The sequence below is a fragment of the Corvus hawaiiensis genome, chromosome 12, assembly GCF_020740725.1.
Source record: "Corvus hawaiiensis isolate bCorHaw1 chromosome 12, bCorHaw1.pri.cur, whole genome shotgun sequence".
NCBI classification, from domain to species: Eukaryota; Metazoa; Chordata; class Aves; order Passeriformes; family Corvidae; genus Corvus; species Corvus hawaiiensis.
This window is the reverse complement of record NC_063224.1, coordinates 1,054,835-1,075,493: the sequence shown is the minus strand read 5'-3', so window position 1 is coordinate 1,075,493 and position 20,659 is coordinate 1,054,835. Positions and strand designations below refer to the sequence as shown.

Sequence of the window (20,659 nt, the reverse complement as noted above, 5' to 3'; positions counted from 1 at the left end):
AGCGCAGCCGCCCCGCGGGTGGAATCCAGCCCCAGGTTGAACTGGGGCCAGTCCCTTCTCCTCTGAATCGCATTCCTGTGCGCGTCGGGTTCGTGTGGTTGGCGAGCCCGGCCTTGGGAGCCATCGCTGATGGGTGCTGGGGAGCACAGAGGTTCTGAGAGGAGCTGAGTTTGGAGTGGTCTGGGGGGTTACTGGGGTTTCTGACATACAAAATTTGGTTTGTTGGAGTTAAAGAGGCAGAGTCTGCATGCACCGATTAAAAAAAGTGAAGCTACATTTGGAAACTCAGTGACTGAAGTTTTTTGTAGTGTGATTTTTTTTTCTGGTGTATTTTCTCCCCTTCTCTGGACAGGCCGAGTTACGTCATCAGACTGTCCCTGCACCATGTGTTAAAATTTTGGCTTGCACCACCATTTCAGTTAAGAGTTTTGTTTTCATATTCTCGTAAAAAAAATGTTAAACAAAACTCTAAAAGCCCCCACACCTCAGGTGAGTGTGAGTGGGTAATAAAAACTCAGCCCGCAGTGTGAGTCGATAATGTAAACTGCTCTGATAACTCATTCGAGTAATTTCTTTTCATTTATGCGTATCTTGGGACAGGGAGTATTTTCTTTGAGTATCTGAATGCTTTATGTTCCAGTTTTTGCCCCTGTAGGTGTGTTTCCATGAGCAGCTCCAGCGAGAATGATTCCCACGTGCACAGTTCAGGCAGTCGTGTGCTCCTCTTTTCCTTGTGCCTCAGCTCACGCCAACTCTGACGTGGCCACAGTGAGCTGGACTGATTGTGTTGAAATTAACTCAGCTTCTCCCTTATTCCTTCCCAAAGGAAAAGGGGAGGAGAAATGATTTTTAATGGGGTGAGTATCCTGTGTTTGCTGTGGGTCTTCATGAATGGCTCATGCTGACTCAAGGAAGGGACGTGTGGAAACTGGCCTTGAGGAGAGGTGGGACTGGTTCTTTCAGCAGCAGCTTATGTTGGCTTAAAATGATAGTGAAACTGTACTTGCAGGCCTCTGCAACAGGATCTCTAAATGTTTTATATATTGGTTGTAGCAGTTAAAAATGAAAGAAATGGGAAATGTGGATTCCAAGGCCTGTTGCTGGAGCTCATCCCACAGACCCTGAGGAGCTGACTTGTGTGAAGGACTAAAACCAGTCTTCTAATGTATAGTCAGTATTAAATAATGTATAATCAATTAAGAAATGCTTTGTAACCATTGCAGAAGGATGGCATCTCCTGCTTAGAAGTTAATAGAGATATAAAAAAATATGCATCACTTCATGCCGAAAATATTTAGGCTGTAGTATGTTTCTTTCCCGTCTTTACATAACACACTGTCCTTTTTGGAATAAACCAACCCAAATATGCATACAGATTAGTAATGTAGTAGAAAAACCACTGGAGCATAAAACCTAAAACCTCGAGGCTGGTTGTCCTGTGGTTGAATATCATCTGCAGCATTCAAATAGAGCAAAGTTGGCTCTTCGTTGGCAGTAGGCGAGGGTGAAAACCTGTAATTAAAGCAGTTCATCAGATGTCAGGTACCAAATCTGATTAAACATGGGATTAGTTTAGCTAATACATTCATTTTGAATTACCCAATAATGTGTGTGTACTAATAAAATGGCATTTTTGCACTGCAGCAAGTGCAGTTAGAAGTTTTTAGTCATCTCCTGGATTTTGCTTTCCACAATGGAGTGACTGTAAAACTGAGAGACTTCCTGGAATTTGGTAGCAACAAGAAGAATGTTAGTAGTCTGATAAATAGCTCTTTTGCCCTAAAAACGTTATATAATCAAAACTCAAACGTTCTTCATGCTTAAATGTGAACTGACTGTAATCCAGTTGTGTTTGCTGGGAATTGTGATACAAAACATGGAATTTGGTGGTTTTTCTTTTTCCCTACCAGAACTTTTTTCTTCCCATCATCCCAGGGATAACTCTACTAAGACAGTCACTAAATTATTGAAGAGAGATGGAAAAGATGCTTTATAAAGATAGTTTTGAACTTTGGAACTGGTACTAGCAGGTTTTAGGAATAGAAATCAGACTTGGCTTCTTTTTGTAGCAATTTTTATCTTTTTTGTAACTGCTAGAAGGTGCCACGGTGGATGCGTTGTGTTGAGTGCCCTGGGAAGGATGGATCCGTACACCCACCTCTTGCAGCTCTTCTAGCTGCCCCCGGGACAGTCTGACTTAACCTAAATGGATTCAACCAAAGTTCCTTAACTTGTGCGTCAGCCTCGTAAATGTCCTTTCCTCCTTGGAATCTTCCTCCTTTATTGGCTTTCAAAACAAAACTCTGGAATGTGTTGCTGCAAGATGATTGTGTGGTGCTGGGGGTAGGGGGAGGACTTTGAATTCACAGCTTCCCAGGGTGTAATTTGAATATTCCGGTGGCAGAGCTGTCTGAACAGCCCCTTTTCCCCACCGTCTGTTCTCACCCATGGACTGTGCTCTGAATCGTGCCAGCACAATTGTTGTTTGTGGTTGGAAGATGAATGGGATTGGGAAACTGATCTAGAATGGGGATATTGTACTTCTGATTGGATTTTCTCACACTGTTCTCCTTCCTGGTCTAGTTACTGTGCAGCTGCACAAGGAGTGGTGTCACAGCAGGAGAGGGGGGCTCTGGAGCACTGGGATCAAGTGGTGGAGGTGGGAGCAGATGAGCTAAAACTGCTGAACTGGCTCTGCCATGGAAAGAGATGCTCCTCATGTTGTGCCTTCTGTAGCATTTGCTGTGCCTGTGCTCTTGTGCCGAGACCTGGACAGACAGGATTCCTGCTGGGGCTGGTTTTTGGGAATTGGCGAGGGAATCTGTTTCTGGAGCTTGGAGGGCTGGGCAGGACACTGCAAAGGCTCTCTGCCACAGGTGTGGGTGAAGGAGTGTGAGACTGCTCCTGCCTTGGGTTCTCTAGTGCTTCTCCGTTTGTACCCAAGTCTAAATCATGGAATGGTTGAGGTTGGAAAAGACCTTTAAGATCCCCAAGCCCAAGTGTCAGCCCAACACCACCATGTTCATCACTAACAGTGTCCTTAAGTGTCACATCCACAGTTTTTGAATGCTTCCAGGGATGGGGACTCCACCAGTGCCCTGGGCAGCCCTTTCCATAGAGAAATATGTGGTGTGGATCAAGAAGTAGGGGAAATTAAAAGGAATTAAGTATGCTTTTTCTTTGATTCTAAGACTAGTTGGATTCTTTTATTGTCAGTTTTACTTGTTTTGAATACTTTGTTGTTCTCCGAGAGTTGTAGTTTTTTTTCTATTAGAGAATCTCCATACATTGCCCAATTCTTTTGTCCCTTGAAGTGTCCAAGGCCAGATGGAGCTTGGAGCAACCTGGTCTAGTGGAAGGTGTCCCTGCCCAGGGCAGCAGGTGGAATGAGATGAACTTAGGTCCCTTCCAACCCAAACCATTCCATGGTTCTGCGATTCTGTACTTCTGCAGATTAGTGTTGTCAAGAAGTAGAATTTTCTCATCATACGTTTCTGAGGTTATAGGTTAAGATTTTTCATTTTTTATGAAGCATCTGACCTTTATTTATAAATTTTCAACAGCACAGTTACCTTTTGGTATCTGTAACTAAAAATGATTGGCAGCCTGGAGCCTTGGTCTGACTTTTGCACTGGTGCACAGGTTATGTAGTTTTACATGGAAGTGTGTTGCGCAGAATCATTTAGGTTGGAAAAGACCGCTAAGGTTGAGTCCAACTTTTGAGTGATCCCTGTCTTGTTGACCAGACCAGAGGACTGAGTGCCATGTCCAGTCATTCCTTGAACACCTCCAGGGATGGTGAAAATGAAGGAGAAATAATATTTTATTCTATACAAAGAGGCAATGGCCTGAACTCATTTTGAAGTGTAGAAGTGCTGGTGAACCCCAGCAGGAGTTGGTGAGTGGCCAAAGTGCAGGTGAAGTAAGGTGTGTGGTCATGTCTCTGCAGTTATCACGTGTGTTATCTCGGTGGGTATGTAGAGAGTAAACTGATGAGGCTGAACGTTCAGGCCAGTTTGTCATTAGCAGTTGTTTTAGGAACTGACTGAAACGAACTCTCAGATCCAGCTTTGAACAAACTCTCAGATCCAACTTTGAACTGTGGAGTAATAGCAGGTGCTAATGGACACGCAGTAAAATCCCCAGTAACTGCTGTTTGCAAAGCAGGCAGTGCTTCAGCAGTGCTTAAAATGTAAATGTCCAACTTCAGCTACGTTATTTTACCATGTTGTGTAGCTCTGAGGCATCTGTGAGGTGAATATCATTTAACCAGACTGAGGAATGTTGTCTATTTACATAAATACTCTCTGTAAATTGTTCTCCATTCCCTTCCATCACTTGTCCCTTCAGCATTTGGAAAGGTTTTATGGTTGCTTTGTAAATAACTAGAAAGAATTTGGGGTCACCTTACAAAGTTGATGAAACTGAAGTGCTGAAGAAACACAAGGTTTTGATCCTAAAAGCAGGTTTGAGTTGTGGTGAAGGTCAGGACGTTTGGCAAACAGAGGGAAGATGGACAGTGGTTCCTGTCAATGCCCAGACAAGGTGAAGATAGGGAAGAGAGAGATTCAAAGGCAGTCCTAAAAAGTTTCCAAATGTTGGAGTTTCCATTCCCGTTCAGAAAAACTGACACTACATCCAGTTGTTTCAGTCCGTCATTGTCTGGAGGCCTGATGTTTTTTGTGTGTATGCATTCACTCAGCAGAAGAATCAGGGAGTTTGGATAGGAGCACTCTGGGGTGATTGGGGAATAATCAGCTGCAGAGTTCAGAGCTTCTGTTAACTGACAGCTTTCTGCCTTTGCAGCAAGGATCCTGCACTGTGGAGATGTGTAAATCCATACTATTTGGGGCAGAACAGGACTATCTAGACTTTAACTCAGCTCTTTTTTGACTCAGCAAGAAATCCCACAGTCTAGCTGTATATGTGGTGAATAAATACGTGTATTTCATTTAAAGTTTACTCTGTTTTCAGTTTAGGAATGAGGAGGTCTCCTGGTAATATTTGAGTATGTTTTATTTCTTAGGGAGGAAAAAAGGCAGCTTTCCTTGGAATGTGTATTCCTATTAAAGCAGATTTACTGAGGAATTTATAATTACAGTTTCTAATAGTCTTGGTTTTATCTCATAAGTAAATGCTGCAGAGCCCAGGAATCTGATTTGGGTTAAACTTCTGAAAACAGTCAGATGTTCGGGTGGTGGGAGAGGAGCCGGGTGAGTCTTGTGGAGGCAGTGCCAGCGTTCAGTCTCAGCCCTTGGGGCTGCCAGGGACCTCTGGAGATCATGGAATCAGTGCTGGAGCAGGTGCTGGGACCGTGCCCAGCTGGGTCTGTCTGTCCTCACGGAGACTCCACAGCCTCCCTGGGCAACCTGGGCCAGTGCTTGGCTGTCTCCATGGATAAGATAATTCTGATGGAATTTAATGTGTTTTAATTGGTGCCCACTGCCTCTTGTCCTGTCACGGGGTACCGCTGAGAGGAGCCTCTCATTGCCTCCCATCAGGAATTTTCACACGTGGATAAAACCTCCCTGAGCCTTCTCCAGGCTGAACAGACCCAGCTCTCTCAGCCTTTCCTTGTGTGAAAGATGCTCCAGGCCCTTCATCTTCCTGGCCCTAAATCCATGTTGTTTTGTGACTTCTGAAGAGCTTCTGCTGTTTGTATGTTTGTGAGTCCCCAGACCAGGAATTTTAGAGTTACATTGTAGTCACTTTCTTACTGGGGCACTAAGTCAGATTTTTCCTCTGAAATATAGTGATTTATTTATCTGTGATTTATCTATGATTTTCCTGGACACTAAGTTGTATCCTAGTAACTTTGCTGAGGATATATACTAGGATCAGACCCTATTGGGAGGTGTGACTGTCTTGCTGCTCCCTTACAAAGAAGCTTACACTTGTTTGTCACCAGCATATGCCTTTGAAAGTGACATTTTGGGCATTCCTGGAATTCTGTGCTCCAACCACACTCAGCATTTTCAGCAGTTTTCAACTCCTATGTGCATGTCAGTGTCAGAGAAAGAATTTCCATCGTCTCTTGTCTGCAAGTGTGTTTGTGTGAGTGTGAGCAGTGCCCTTCCTTAGCAGGTGTGCAGGTCTCACCTGGGAGTAAATCTTTTCTAAAGGAGACAAAAATCCTTAACACTTTGTTTTAATTTTAGGACATCTGAATTCTGGCTGGGGCCATCTGCCTTGCTTGGAAACTTGAACCACGCCTGGAACCAAGTTACTCTTTAATCAGATGAGGAAATAATTTGATTTATTTTGTGGCCTGAAAGAGTTGAGTGTAAGCTTCAGTAATTCAGTTATTTGCTGCTACTTAAGTGAAAACGGTGCTTTTGGAGGTGTGGTGGTGAGAAGGATTGTGTTGGGTAGAGCACATTTGGGTGCTCCTTGCCGTGCAGGTATTTCGGTACATACAATGGCAAAAGAATTCCTTTAGGAAGATTTAGTGCAGCTGAGCCAGGCAGTCCCCTGAACCAGGGAGTGAGTCTGTAGATGACTGTCAGAATTTGAAGGAATTATAATAGAAATACTCTTCTAAATGTCCTGTTCTTGTCAACCTTTGCCTGTCAGAGAGAAGAGGTTGGTTAATCCATATTTAGCTGTCCTTAAATTTTTGGTAACTTGGGAGTTCTAGATTCCTTCTAGATTGATTCCTTCATTGCTGTCTCCCATTTTGATTTTAGCTCTGTAGAGCAGCAAGGAATCTTTTGTTCACATTTTACCATTAAATGTTTGGCTTAAGTTCCCATTTGTCTCCTGAGAGTTGTGTGTGAATGTACTTGGAGAGGAACTTGCTTAATGCTCTGAAAACCTGTTTTTATGAACAACTTGCATCTTTATTTCCCTGAGGAATCCCTTCAGGTGCAGTAGCTGACACAGGTTTACTGGTCACACAGGTGAGCATGCTGGTCATGTCCCTGATCAGTCGGTCCCTTCGAAGCATGAGAGGTGTCAGACTCACCAGAGCTCTGTAACTGTGCCGAGGAGTGCTCTTTATGAAACATCATCTTTGGTCTGAAGAACAGTGTTTATCATCAAACACAGCTGAGTTAGCAGTAGAAAGCAAAGTGGTGGCAGGAAGCATAAGCATTTCTCAGTTTTGATGATGATGAAAGAACATAACTTTTAATGGGAGTACAGGCAGGGAGGCGTGGAGGCAGTCTGTGGACTCGAGATGCTGGGTGTCGTTTTGGGAGTTACTGGGACAGGTCAGGTCTCAGGAGCACAGCCTGTACATCCAGGTTTATAATGGAATACTGAACCCAAGAGGTGGCCGCAATGTGTTGGAAGTCTGTCAGAATGCCTTTTATTCTTCACCTTACGTATTGTGGTACAGCCTCAAAAGAAAGAGGTGCTTGTATCTTTCATTGCTGCTGTTGCTTTTCATGCTCACAGGAAATATAAGAGATGACAAAAATAACCCCATCAGAAAAAATGGTGCAAACCTGAAAAGGCTGAGAAATGTTCTGAGACAACAGTGAACTGTGGGGTCAGGTGGATTCTGTGTGTCCTTGAATTCGGATGGTGCTTTGTACCTAAGGAACTGCCTGATTACCTCTGTTTCTGGTGAACTTTGATTTTTGAAACAACACAGGTGTTTTAAAGGGGTTGATAAATAGCTGTTACTGATGTTCTTTGATCACTTGGTATTTGGGTTTCTCTGAACATTTCAAGGCCAGGTTGGATGGGGCTTGGAGCAGCCTCGTCTACTGGAAGGTGTCCCTGCTCGTGGCAGGGGGTGTAATGAGGTGAGCTTTAAGGTCCTTCCAAATCCAGCCAGTCTGGGATTCTGTGATTCCATGATTCTGTGTTTGTGTACCTGCAGCTCTGTCAGCCTGCATACTGCTCTGCCTTGTCCACAGTGGTATTTTAGGAGTATTTTTATGTTCTTTGGCTTTTGTCTGGAGTTTACAACTGCACAGGATAGATGTCTCAGTAAGTCATTACTGGTCTGTCCCTTGAAGTGGCAATTCCTAAATAATGTTGTTCTCTCATTCTGAGATGTGTAAAATTGGATGCAAACAAGATCCAGGATTTATACTGCCTGTCTACATTTATAAAAGTCCTCTTTGAGCTGTGAATGGGGATGACTGAAACACAGCCAGGAAAGCTTTATTTGATATTTGGATGAATGCCATAAATAGAATTCAGCTAACACATGCCTCTGTCAATTGTTGAAATTCAACTTTAAAAGGATTAATTTCTCAACTCTACCCTGCTGTGCAGAATCCTGAATATTGAGATTAGCAGCTTTTCTGAAGGGTGGTGGGATATACTGCAGGAGCTGGTTACGAATTGCTTGCAAAATTACCTATTTAATACTGCCATTTTTGGTAGTAATACTTGTCCTTTAAAAATATATAAGAAATAACTTTTAGCTTTCATTTTTATTTTTAAGTAAAAGAAATAATGATACTATGGAAATGTTCAAGGCTGGGTTGGATGGCACTTGGAGCAGCCTGGTCTAGTGGAAGATGTCCATGTCCATGGCAGGAGGGTGGAATGAGATGGACTTTAAGGTCGTTTCCCACCCAAACCAGTCTGGGATTCTGTGATACTAGAGTTGTGATCAAATGTTAATTACTTTAATCATTAATAATATATTACTGGCCATCTTTCTGTAAAACAACAGCCTTTCAGAAAACTCCTCTCTCTCCTTCACTAACACATTATAAAGTGCATTTCAGGGAGTAGCAGCATTTGCAGGCAAGATTTGAATTTTAGTGCCCTGTGCTACATCATCAACACGGAGCACTCGGATCCTCTGGGGGTTCTTCAGAGTGGAGCTGCACCAACATCAGCTCTTTAATCCTGAAGTTTTCTAGCACAGGCAGCACTGCGGCATCTGCCTTTCCCTCCGCGCGCGTGAAGCCTGTTGATTTAGGGTTTGCTGCTTTTGTCTGAAGCCAGGGGGAACTGGAAGGAAGATTTTCTATTTGGCTGTGTAAAACATCCTTGTATACACTGCAGTTTCTTTGAAAACCTGCCACTGTTGCTGTAGCAGCAATCTAGCCCTGCCAGGGCTGACAATAACAGGAGTGCTGGTGGGAAGACCTGCTTCCAGTCTTTCCCTGCTCCACCATCGGCAGATGCGCTGAGGATGGCGTGGCAGATAGAGGGAACAGTGCTCTGCAGTTTGTTTCCTCTGTCAGGACAGCCTGGCAAGTCTCTGGTGACAGACCTGCATCTGAGAACTGTGTGGAAATCCATGGCCAGTGTTGGGCAATTAGGCAGAACATGCTAATTAGTCTTTACGTATTTTCGATTACACACTTAATTTGTATTGAGTCCTTTGTTTAATTCTATTCTGAGACATACTGAAAAATATGAAATGAAAGCAATGGTTTAGTAAATGTAACCTGGTGGATTTGGCGCTGGGTAAGACAGATAGGACCGGGAGCCTTGTGAGTTATGATCTTACTACAACTCAGCTTCAACTCTTGCAAAAATAGGAGTTATTAGACCACTAACTCTGTAAAATGTTTAGGGTGTCTGCATCAAGACTGTTATGTAGTGTCTGTTGTCCTCCTGCTCAGCCTCACTGCCTATGGGCTGCTTCTTGCTCTCTGGCTTTTGCCATGCAGTTATATCACAGAATTTCACAAGTGTCACAGAATCCTAGGATGGTTTAGGTTGGAAGGGACCTTAAAGCCCATCCTGTTCCACCTCCTGCCATGGGCACGGACACCTTCTACTAGCCCAGGTTGCTTCAAGCCATGTCCAACGTGGCCTTGGACGCTTCCATGTATGGGACAGCCGCAGCTTCTCTGAGAAACCTGTGCCAGGGCCTCACCACCCTCACAGGGAACAATTTCTTCCCAGTATCCCATCTAAATCTATATTCCTGTGGTTTAGTGAGACTTGGTAGTGCTGTGTTAACAGTTGGTCTTGATGTTCTTAAAGGTCTTTCCCAACCTTAGTGATTTTGTGTTTCTTTGAACAGTCGCTGTATTTTATCTTTTCTATGTATGTTCAAGCAGGGTCCTTCCATTTTGCTCTGTGTGAAACCTAAACCTGTTTTCAGGACTGTTTGTCTTGTTTTCCCTGCTGCCAAGCTTCTGATGTTAAGTCAGTGAAGTTGCAAAGATGTTAGGAAATACAGGAGTATGATAGTCTGTAATATGTCCTAAATCCTCTTTTGACAGATACAGAACAAAAGCTGATTTACTCTTTGTTGTGTGTTCTTCTATATCTTTTATCTTGTAACTTTATAACTTAAAAATCTCTGCTGTCCCTTAAGCAGAGCTGCCATGGCCTGCAGTTGTCATGGGTGATTCTCACTTCTGCAAGTGAGAGTTTGAATCTCCTAAGGAATACTTAGAAAAGCCAACCAAACAAAAAAAAGGAAAAAGCCCAAACCCCAACAACAACAAACCCTCGGCACTGAAGTAGGAAGTGCTTTAGTGGTCACTGATCTGTCTGGGCTGTGCCTGTCTCCGTCTGTTTCTGTTCTGGTTCATGCACTGGGCTTTGTCTCTCTCCTAGTTGCCTTTCTCAGACTCTCAGAGCTTCCTCTGTTGAGCTTCTTACTGAATCCTTGTTATCCTTCTTTGGCTTCCATCCATGCAGTCCCTGTGCCGGTCCCTGTGCCAGTCCCTGTGCCAGCCCTGTTATTGGCATTGCCGTCTCAATGCTTAAAACATTCCGGGGGCTGGGGGCAGATTTCCCTGCCATTCCCTGTCAGGGCTATGGGTGTGCTATCTCAAAGCAGCTGGAGGAACAGTTTTGTCTGCTCACTCAAAGGCTAAAAGGCACTGAGCTATTGTATTTCCACTGCAGGAGTTACTTCTGTGGGTCCTGAGGTTACTTCTCCTGGTTTAGCCTTGAGGAAGGGAGAGCAGTCGTGCTGTGAGATGTGGACTCTCTCTAGTGGGGTGGCCTAAGTTTTCTGAAATGTTTCCTTAATTTTATTAGGAGTTCTGCTGGGATGCTGGGAAGAAATTCTTCCCTGTGAGAGAGAGCAGTGAGGCCCTGGCACAGGGTGCTCAGAGAAGCTGTGGCTGCCCCATCCCTGGAAGTGTCCAAGGTCAGGTTGGACATGGCTTGGAGCACCCTGGTCTAGCAGAAGGTGTCCCTGCCTGTGGCTGGGGGTTTAATGAGATGCACTTTAAGGCCCCTTTGCAGCCAAACCATTCTTTGATTCTGTGATTCTCTGAATTCTCTGTGTTATAATAACCAAACTTACTCAGTCAATACTGTTCCTGGGGTCTGCAGGAGAACCTGTTTGTCTTGGGGTGAAGAGCCAGAGGGTTCCTCAGCTGGCTCCTACAGGCTCTTCCTGATGGGCAAAATAATCTGCTTCAAAGTCTTCCCACACCCAAGCTTTTGTGTACAGAAAAATCCCCGAGGGTCATGTGATATGAACGTTTTTAACAAAGCAAAGCTTTGATTAGATTTTAAATATTTAGAGCTCTCCCATTCCCCCATCATTCTCTAAAAACTCTCTGAACTAAGCTATTGTGGTGGAATCAGTGGCCTCCAATAAGCTCAACCACTAAGCTGTGGTGTTTATCATGGACACTGAAATCTGAGTAGAACTGAACTTCAAGATAAACACATAGACCAACCACAAGGTCTTCTGGCAGAGACCTGAATTTTTTAGGTCTAGAGTAGATTCTGGTTTTAGCATCCCTTACCCACAAAAGTTTCTGAAAGATGTCAAGTCACATGTACTGTTTTATTAAAATGCAGTGGCCTTTGGAGTGAGGAGTGACAATCTGACGTTTGGAGCCTTGGTAATACAGGTTTAGCCCAAAACTGTGTCTTAGATTAGCATCATAGGACCTTTATATATGTGTGTGGGTGCTCTGAAATGGAATTTGCATCCCTAGCTGGGGGTGAGGTGGAATATGAACACTGTTATTTTTCCTTTATGGCCTCTTTAATTTGCTGAGCACGCGTGCTCACTTCTTTGACCTCCCCTGTGTAGCAGAGGCTACTTGCTGCTTCATGATTTCTAATTGTTTTTTAATCTCAGTTCCATATAAACAACTCTCTTGGCCTGTTTGCTTGCTTGTTTTTTTTGATCAGCTTAGTGAACATCATTAGAAGAGATTTCTGCTCCGATGCCTCTAGCTGATTAGAGGAGGACACCAAGGTTTTGTCTAATCTCTGGTGTGACTGTCATGTGCTGCAGCAAGGAAATGGCTTTGGAAGAACCAGCCAAATCTGTGCGGGTATTAAACCATGTTGAGGAGACGAGTATCAGTGGGGATCAAATGGGCAGCCATTCAGTGCAGGGAGCTTATTAAAAGACGAGGATTAACTTGGCTGCTGTTCATGAGGTCATGGAAGTGGTAAGGGATTTCCAGGATGTACCTTTCCTTAAGGGCAAAAAATGTCAGCAGCAAGTGGAAAATGCCCTATCTCTGTCTCTAGTGCTGATAATTGGGGTGGTTCTCATCTTCCCCCATGTACTGATCTGGCTCTTTGCATGATTTCCATGGAGCAGGAAATCTGTCATTACCTGTTAGTCCAGGAGGAGGGATGAAGGGGATGCTGCTGGAGGAGCCCCTGGCATTAGAGGGGCTGAAATCCCAGGAGCAGGTCACAGTGGTGGAACAGGCACAGGTGAGCTGGGGGAGAGCTGGGGCTGGATTCCAACGACCTCCTCAAGGCTGGGCCTGGGAACAACCTGGAGAAATGGTGGTGGAGTTGGAGCTGCAGCCAGGACCCTCTGCATTAGTTATGGCCTCATTTGCCTGCAGGTCAGAGCAAACTTCTCCATCGGGTTTGTGACTTGGCTTCCAGCTGTGGCAGTTCTGGGTAGCGTGGCTTGGCTTTTGATATGTAATAGCAAAGCTTAGGGGTCTCTTTTCTGTATGTAAAGAAAATACTATAACCTTTAAGGTGTTTGGAGGTCCTGGCAAAGCGAGGATGTCTGCATTCCTCGTGGCTGAGCTGCTGTGTTTTAAACATTGGAATTGGGTGTTCTCTGCTCTTTTCCATGTCTCTGTGCTCCCAGTGTCACCAGGTGCTGAGTTAAGGGCAGCAGCAATTTGGTCAGCCAACCAGAAGGATCTCAATTCAATTTGCATCACAAAAGCTTGAGGACAGAGAGGTTCTTTAACACCCTGAGCCAGTCCTAGCACAGCTCGAGATAATGGGGCACTAAATTTCTAGAAATCACGGTTCTTAATCTGTGCAGCTGAAATGTCTGTGTAGGTGCAGCCAGAAAGTCATGGAGGATTCATGGCCCAGAAGAGTCTCACAGGTGCTGCATGTGACAGAATAGTGGATCCTTGTGTACTTGGTTTGCTGCTTTACAGAAAACTTTTTCCATGAAGAGGGAGAGCACTCTCCACGCTGGGAATACCTACTCTTTGGGAAAAGCAGGGCTTTGTATGGGACTTGTCACAGAATCCTGGAGTTGTCTCAGCATTCCCACACAGGAAGCAGTTGTGTCGTGTTCTCTTTGCTCCTGTAAGCTTAACTGCTCTGTTCCTGAGAATGAAGTTTAAATGGAATCCCAGCATGTTAGTGAGTGAGGAGGAATGTGATGTTGCAGCTTGCAAGGTGTGTTGTGTTTCTGAACGGTCCCTTGGTGCTGTGAGGATGAGGATGGGTTAGGAATTCCAGAGGTATTTGCTGCTGGTGGGTATGGGAGAAGGCTGAGCACTTGGACTTTGCTATAGGCCCAGGTCTGTAACTCAGCCTGGTTAGGTTGTGTGTAGAAATCCAAAAACGTTCCTAGAAAAGGGCAGCTGTGTGTGCACTGAGGGGAAGTGAGTAAAAAAGGAAGTGAAGGAGCTTGCAGAATTTGGTTTGCCATCACGAACCAGCCTTCTGCACTCCTGCTGCAGCATCACCACATCAGCTTCACACGCTGCTTTTTGTACCTTCTCAGTGTTATTTTTCCTAAATCTTTCCAAGGCCTCTCCTCTCCCCCTCAAAGACAGAGCTCCTGTCACCAGCTGCTGGGACTGATCCAGGTCCGTGTTGACCCAAGGGCGTATTTTGTGTGGACTGGTGGTCATGTGTCCGGCCCTGCCACAGACACCTTTTGTGTGGTTGTTTTAACTTAAAATGACCCAATTCCAGGGAATCCTGGAATGGTTTGGGTTGAAAGAGACCTTAAAGCTCATCCAGTGCCACCCCCTGCCCTGGTCAGGGACACCTTCCACTAGCCCAGGTTGCTCCAAACCCTGTCCAGTCTGGCCTTGGACACTGCCAGGGATCCAGGGGCAGCCACAGCTTCTCTGGGCAACCTGTGCCAGGGCCTGCCCACCCTCAAAGGAACAATTCCTTCCTAAATTTCTTGATTACTTTCTACTAATATATAAATTCAGAATGTTTTGTGCAGGTTCAAGTAGTACACATGGACAAAATCATCTCTGTCCTGATTGCAGGTGCTGTGTTGTTGGATCCTGATCCGATGTTTGGTGCAGATCTGGTCCATATAATAACCATGTGAAATAGAATTTTCTGGACTGTCAGTACAACTGGCAGGAAGATCAAAGTTCCAAGCAGCTGATCTCAGATGAGAGATTATGAGGGCAGGATAATCGGATAAAGGGCAGTTGAAGAAATTTGACACTTAAAATACTTTTTGTAAATCTGCCTGTCCCTGTGTGTCCTTGGTTTCGGGAGGAGAATTTGTGAAGCTGGGCTTGTCTAGGCGAGATATTTTGGGGAAAGAGAAGAGATTTGGAAGTTTACTGTAGATAATATGTCTAATAACTGATTACCTTAATGCAGGTGAGGGTTTGTGTGGGGAAATGAGTGTGTGGGACTTCTGGCTGATCACTAGGGTTTTGTTATCTTGTTTGTGTGTTATCTTGTTTATATTTCATAATAACACTAATCCTGAAACACGTGTTCCTTGCTTCCTGTATGGAGAGAGAAAATGTGTTTAAATGTTGAGTATAAATGGAGCTACTTCCAGAGAAAAACCCCAGGAACTTCAGATCAACCAATGTATTCATCAATGGAATTTAAATCAGCAATAAATTACAAGACACTTAGTGCTGTCAGACAGCTTAAACTTCCTCATTGATTCGGCACTGGCTGCTGGAAGCAAGAATTCTGTCTACACATTTTTTTTCTTGCTAATTATGTAGAAATACGTAATGATGCTGAAATGCTATTTTTGCCTCCAAATGTAATACTGCATTTCTATAGCAGCCTTTCCCTTTAGTAGGTGTTTTCTGCATGAATCAACATAAAATTATAGCAGGAAATTTCATGTTCTCAGTATTGGTGAGTGCACACACATGTAAAACATGGTGATGGAAAGGGGCTGAGCAGTAACTTCAGCTCCTAATGCAGTGTGAGGCATGGGGGGAGCTGTATCCTCTGGGGAAGAATTAGTTTCCTTGCAACAACTCTCATGTTTCTGGAATTTGTCAGTTTTTGCTTTAATGCTATTTATAGTTCAGCATATATAAACATTGGCCTGTGTTTAGGTGAAAACACAAAGTTTCATTTGAAGTCTGATGTGTGTGGAGTAGGTTTGTGGCAGCAAGAGTTCTTAAAGGTACCTGGGCATTGCTCTGGATGTGTTGAACTGCAGTTGGGATTGCTCTGGAAGGTGTTGAACTGCAGTTCACTAATGATGTGTTTTAGACTGTGAAGCTGCATCTGCTGCGAGAAAAGCAGGAGATTTGTTTTTCTTCTGAAAGTTTGGATTTGACCATAAACTTCTGCCCTGTGTTCATAGATTCACAGAATGGTTTGGAAGGGGTTGGAAGGCAACACTGGTTGGTTGTCACTTTTGCCCCTGTTGTACTACAAGGAGCAGCTGCATTTGCTTTTCCTCAGAGATGAGTGCAGCAGTTTGTACAAGCCCTTGTAAATGAGCACCAGCCTTTACTCTGGCTGGCACTGGCACTGCTACCTGTAGCAGGGCAGGAAACTCACAGGCAGGTGTTCAGGGCTGCTGCTACTCAAAATGTTTAGTGAGGGGCCCCAAAATGAGGGATTACAGCAGTGTGTGTCTGCAGGTAACTACAGAATGCTTTATATTTCATATGTAAGTTGAATATATACATACACTTGCATTCCTTTCTCCTCAAGACAGCCTCTGAGAGGAGTGAATTGTCATCATCATCATTCTGTCATGACTCATAAAATATTCAGAGTTGACTACAAAAGCTCCTTTCCAAACCTCAAGTTAGTAGGTAATTGAGAGCTTTTCTCTTTGGGGTGGCTCTTGTGGATGTTTTTTTGTTTAAGAAATTTATTTTTGACTCTCCAGTGTGGTGAAGGTTCTGTCAAACCTTTTGCTTTAAAGGGATACTTACATCCAAGACTCCCACAGGATAATTTTTTCTTAGGGAGCACATGATTTTTGCAGTAATCCACAAGCAGCACAATTCTAATCTTTGTGAATAATTCCAGTATGATAAAGAGGGAGGGGAAGGAAAAGCCAGCATTAGAATTGAAGCACATTCCCAAAGGTCACAAGACCATTAAGAGCAAATCTTTAATTTCATGCTTCATTGATAAAGACCAAGTTACTTGAAATAGGGTCTAAAATATGGCGCCAAACCTCTATCCTGAAACACCTGGTGAGCACTCCTAAGGCTGCAGGTGTACAGGAGGCTGGAATTAGCTTGAGAGCTGTAAATATGAGAGGATGGAACAAGCTCTTAGGAGGGAACCTTAGGACGTCTCCTGGGTAACACACAAGGAGGAAGAGAGATCAAAACCAGGGGATTAATACAGGGCAGGGAAGACATGGACCTGTTGGAGCAAGCCCTGAAGAGGTCACTAAGTTGATCCAAGGCCTTGAGCCCCTGGGTGCTGGAGCCAGACTAGGACAGCTGGAGTTCACCTGGAGAAGGGAGGGCTCCAGGAGGACCTCAGAGCCCCTTCCAGGGCCTAAAGGGGCTCCAGGAGAGCTGCAGAGGGACTGGGGACAAGGGATGGAGGGACAGGACACAGGGAATGGCTTCCCAGTGCCAGAGGGCAGGGCTGGATGGGATATTGGGAAGGAATTCCTGGCTGTGAGGGTAGGGAGGCCCTGGCACAGGGTGCCCAGGGAAGCTGTGGCTGTCCCTGGATCCCTGCAAGTGTCAAGGGCCAGGTCGGATGGGGCTTGGAGTAACCTGGGGATAATAGTGGAAGGTGTCCCTGCCCATGGCAGGGGGTTGGATGGGATGGGCTTTAAAGTTGCTTCCCACCCACACCAGTCTGTGATTCGAAGACTATAGGATGTTGTTAGGATGGTGGTGCTAAATTAGGCTTTTTTCCTTAAGAAGTCAGTTGCACAGTTGGAATTCTGAAACCAGATTTGTCTCAGATTCTCACGTGATGTGCTGCCCTCAGCCCTTCATTCTGGATGAGAATAGTTTCTCTGGGAGTTCATGAATTATTTCTTTGTTTGAACAAGTTTGTGTCCTTTGTTTCAGTCTTCAGAATGTGCATCTTAATGTTTGTTTGTTTTCTGAAATAACTTTTCTCCATGCTGTTACTTCCGAGCACTTACTGCAGCTTTTTCCAGAGGTTGTGAAAGGGTTGGGTAATAGTTTGTATCTTATAGGCAAAAACATTCTTTCTTTTCTTGTACAGGACATGGGTGACTTTTTGATCAAGTTCTTTTTGTTCCACAGAATCTGTCTATGACCTTCTCCCAAAGGAGCTGCAGTTACCACCTTCCAGAGAAACATCCATAGCATCCATGAGCCAAACAAGCGGTGGCGAGGCCGGTTCGCCGCCTCCAGCTGTAGTTGCTGCTGGTAAGGACTCTCCTTTATTCTTGTATTTTCTTAAGGTTTATAATGTTCTGGCCAACATGAACAGTGCTGGCAAAGTTCTGAGTGTAAGAAAGAGCTTGTGGAGAAGTAACAGAGTTCATTCTAGGAGAATATAGGTGGTATCATTCAGCTGGGTGATCAAAAGTGTCAGGTATTTTATGTTAATGGTTGCTGTGTTTCGTGTATGCATCTCCATAAGAAATAAATTATCTGTTCCTCTATTCTGTTGTGCCACACAGGCAATTAACTCCTAGAATGCACTCTGTCTTCCAAGGGAATAAATCCCTGTTTGGAACTAAGGTGGAACGCCGACTGACTGTAAACCAGTGGATTCTAGTTAGGATAAAAATGGAATGGGAGATGACATTTTGGGCCATGAAGCTTTTACCAAAATGTGAGGAGGAAGAAAAGGTCATGTTTTCCACTGGGGCCTGAGGAAGTGTAGTATTTAAACTCCTTTCACACACATCTCTAGCATGATGTGGTAAAAAATCCTCAAATACATGAGGATATAATGTATATCAGCTGAAACTCTGTAAATGACCAGTGTAGTTATTTTTCTAATTGACAACATATAAAAAAGAGGCATGACCTTTTAGTCTGCATCCTTTTCTTATTCCCAGCCATGTTGTAAACTTTAAAGACTCTCACTGATCTTCATTAAACATAAAAAAGTGAGGATCTAAGGACAAAGCTTTGATTTGGGAGGTTAGCCTTAGTGCTGGCTTGCATCTGGAATTCTTGTCAGTAACATACATATTAGTAAACATCTGTGCAATGGGGAGAAAAGATAATTTTGCCCATTATAGATGCATCTCCCTTCACTGGATAAGGAGGCTTTTTTCGTAATTTGATCCCCATATATCTTATAAGGTCATGTTCCACTAATTGGCCTTAAATTGTTGCTTAAAAAAAAAATGTCTGTAGGGTGAGGATTCAGATAGCTGCATTATTCCATTTTCTCTCTCTCCAAGTTCATATGCATTAAATGTTTGTGTGAGACTGTTTCCCAGATTTGCATGGTTCAGGAATCCTGATCAGAACCTGAAGTGGTTGTAGATTTGTCAGAGAAACTTTACAGCACTGCTCACCATTCATGTTTTGCCAGACCTCTCCTGAGAACCTGTGGATTTAACTGTGCACAGTGGAACTTGGTCATTGAAAGAATTTGATGCTTTTATTATATTGGAAGGATTTGATACTTTTATATCACTTACTAAAAAAATAATTTGGGCATCTGTTCTAAAATCAGGGTTCTTAATGGTGGGTTTGGTTCATAGACAGCAGCAACCAAATCTTGAAGAAACACGTATCCTAAAAACAACTGAACAAAACTACCCCACAAACCCTGTTACACTCTAAATCCACAGACAGACCTGAACTGCTAATTAATTCTGTACCTAACAGAAAAGACTTAAACTTGAATGGAACTAAAAGTCTGTTGCCTCCAGGTATTTGGTGTCTGCCAGCAGCCAGTCCAGATCCTTTAAAAAACCTGAGATGCATTAGGTGTGTTTGGGTTAAACTGCAGCACAAGTTTCTGGAATCAAAAACTTTAAAAACTAATGTTGAGGCTTTTTGTTAACACTGAAAGGAGACCTGATCATTCACCCACGAACACCTTTCAATGTCAGTGACCCTCTGAGCTGATATCAAATTGAGAGCTTGGATTATTAAACCTGGGGAAGAGGAGGGTCCAGGGTAACCTTAGAGCCCTTCCAGTGCCCAAAGGGGCTCCAGGAGAGCTGGACAGGGACATGGGGACACGGGCCTGGAGTGACAGTTGTTAAAAATTCTGTTTAAACTGCCCCACCCAACCAGACAAAGACCCATTTTGTCTCCACTGCTGGTTTGAACGTGGCACATGTTCTTGCTGTAGCTGTACCACGCTGGTAGACAAAAGGTGGTTTACTATTTTCTTTAATTGTTTTGGGATTTCTGCTATGTCTTTGAGAAGCTGCCACCTCACTTTCAGCCCGTGTTACCCTGCCTCGAGTAGTAATGAGAGGTCTGGTTAGGGTTTCTTCACAGAAAAATCATCCTGGGCTTTGTGCAGACCAGGTGTTTATACAGGGAAACAAACATACATTTTACACTTGCATTTCAAAAGATGAAGATTGACTATCATTTGTATACATCAAATGCTTAATAGCAGACTGTGGGCAGCTTTTTGGGGAGCTGACACTGTACAGGAGCAGGGTAAGGAGGAAGGACTGGCAACTTCTTGTTCTGTATCTGAAATTTTCCCCTTGTTTTCTAGAAGTCTTTCTATTTTTTTTTTTTTTTGTCTGCTCTTACTTGCCTTAAAACCTCATATTTAGGAATGAGAGGGAAATGATAGTTCAGTCTGCATAGTGCTGTAGGTAATCTCATTTATTGTTGTTTTTGAAAGGAAGGGCTAATTTGAACAGCTAGCCACACCATGTAGAATTCCCCTGCAGATCTGATTACTCTGGATAATGAGAGGATTCCGTGACAGGGATTGATCCAAAGTGTTCAGAGCTTTTTACTACTCCTCTAGTAGTTCACACAGCTTGTTCTCTGCTTCCTGAAACACGGAGTAAGGCAATATCTGGCTGAAATTCAGCTTACTTGAGGCTTTTTTGTCACCTTGCTGTGGGGTTTTGTCCCATATAAATCACATTGTAGGTTGGAAATACTGCTGCAGTTAACTCCTGGTTTTTTTTGGAGGAGCAGGATGGGCTGGTTTTAGCAGTGATGACCTCACAGGGGCAGACTTCTAGTTCTTCTTCCATTTGGAAATTTGTTTTGTGATTTACAGAACAGTTGTAAGAGTATGAAAATGGAATGTTGCTGATTGGATTTTCATTAATTTGTAAATAAATGTGTATCTCCTATTCATTAATTCAGACAAAAGAGGTGTTACCCACTCTCTGAATATCAAACTGGCAAGTATGATTTCATAGAACTCTGGGATTTTGAGCTGCTAGCTCAAGCTT

General features: G+C 43.8%; 1 protein-coding gene across 7 annotated transcripts in view; it reads left to right on the top strand.

Annotated features, from left to right (window-relative positions):
* The window catches only part of NFAT5 (nuclear factor of activated T cells 5), a 54,887-nt gene that overhangs the window by 2,113 nt on the left and 32,115 nt on the right, over nt 1-20,659 (top strand). For 4 of the 7 annotated variants that reach the window (XM_048316987.1, XM_048316984.1, XM_048316983.1 and 1 more), the window contains exon 2: nt 17,556-17,681. In XM_048316987.1, the coding sequence (XP_048172944.1) occupies nt 17,556-17,681 (126 nt within the window). Of the gene's footprint in view, nt 1-17,555; nt 17,682-20,659 lie in introns of those variants that run through there. The other 3 variants (XM_048316989.1, XM_048316988.1, XM_048316990.1) reach the window with 2 other exon arrangements.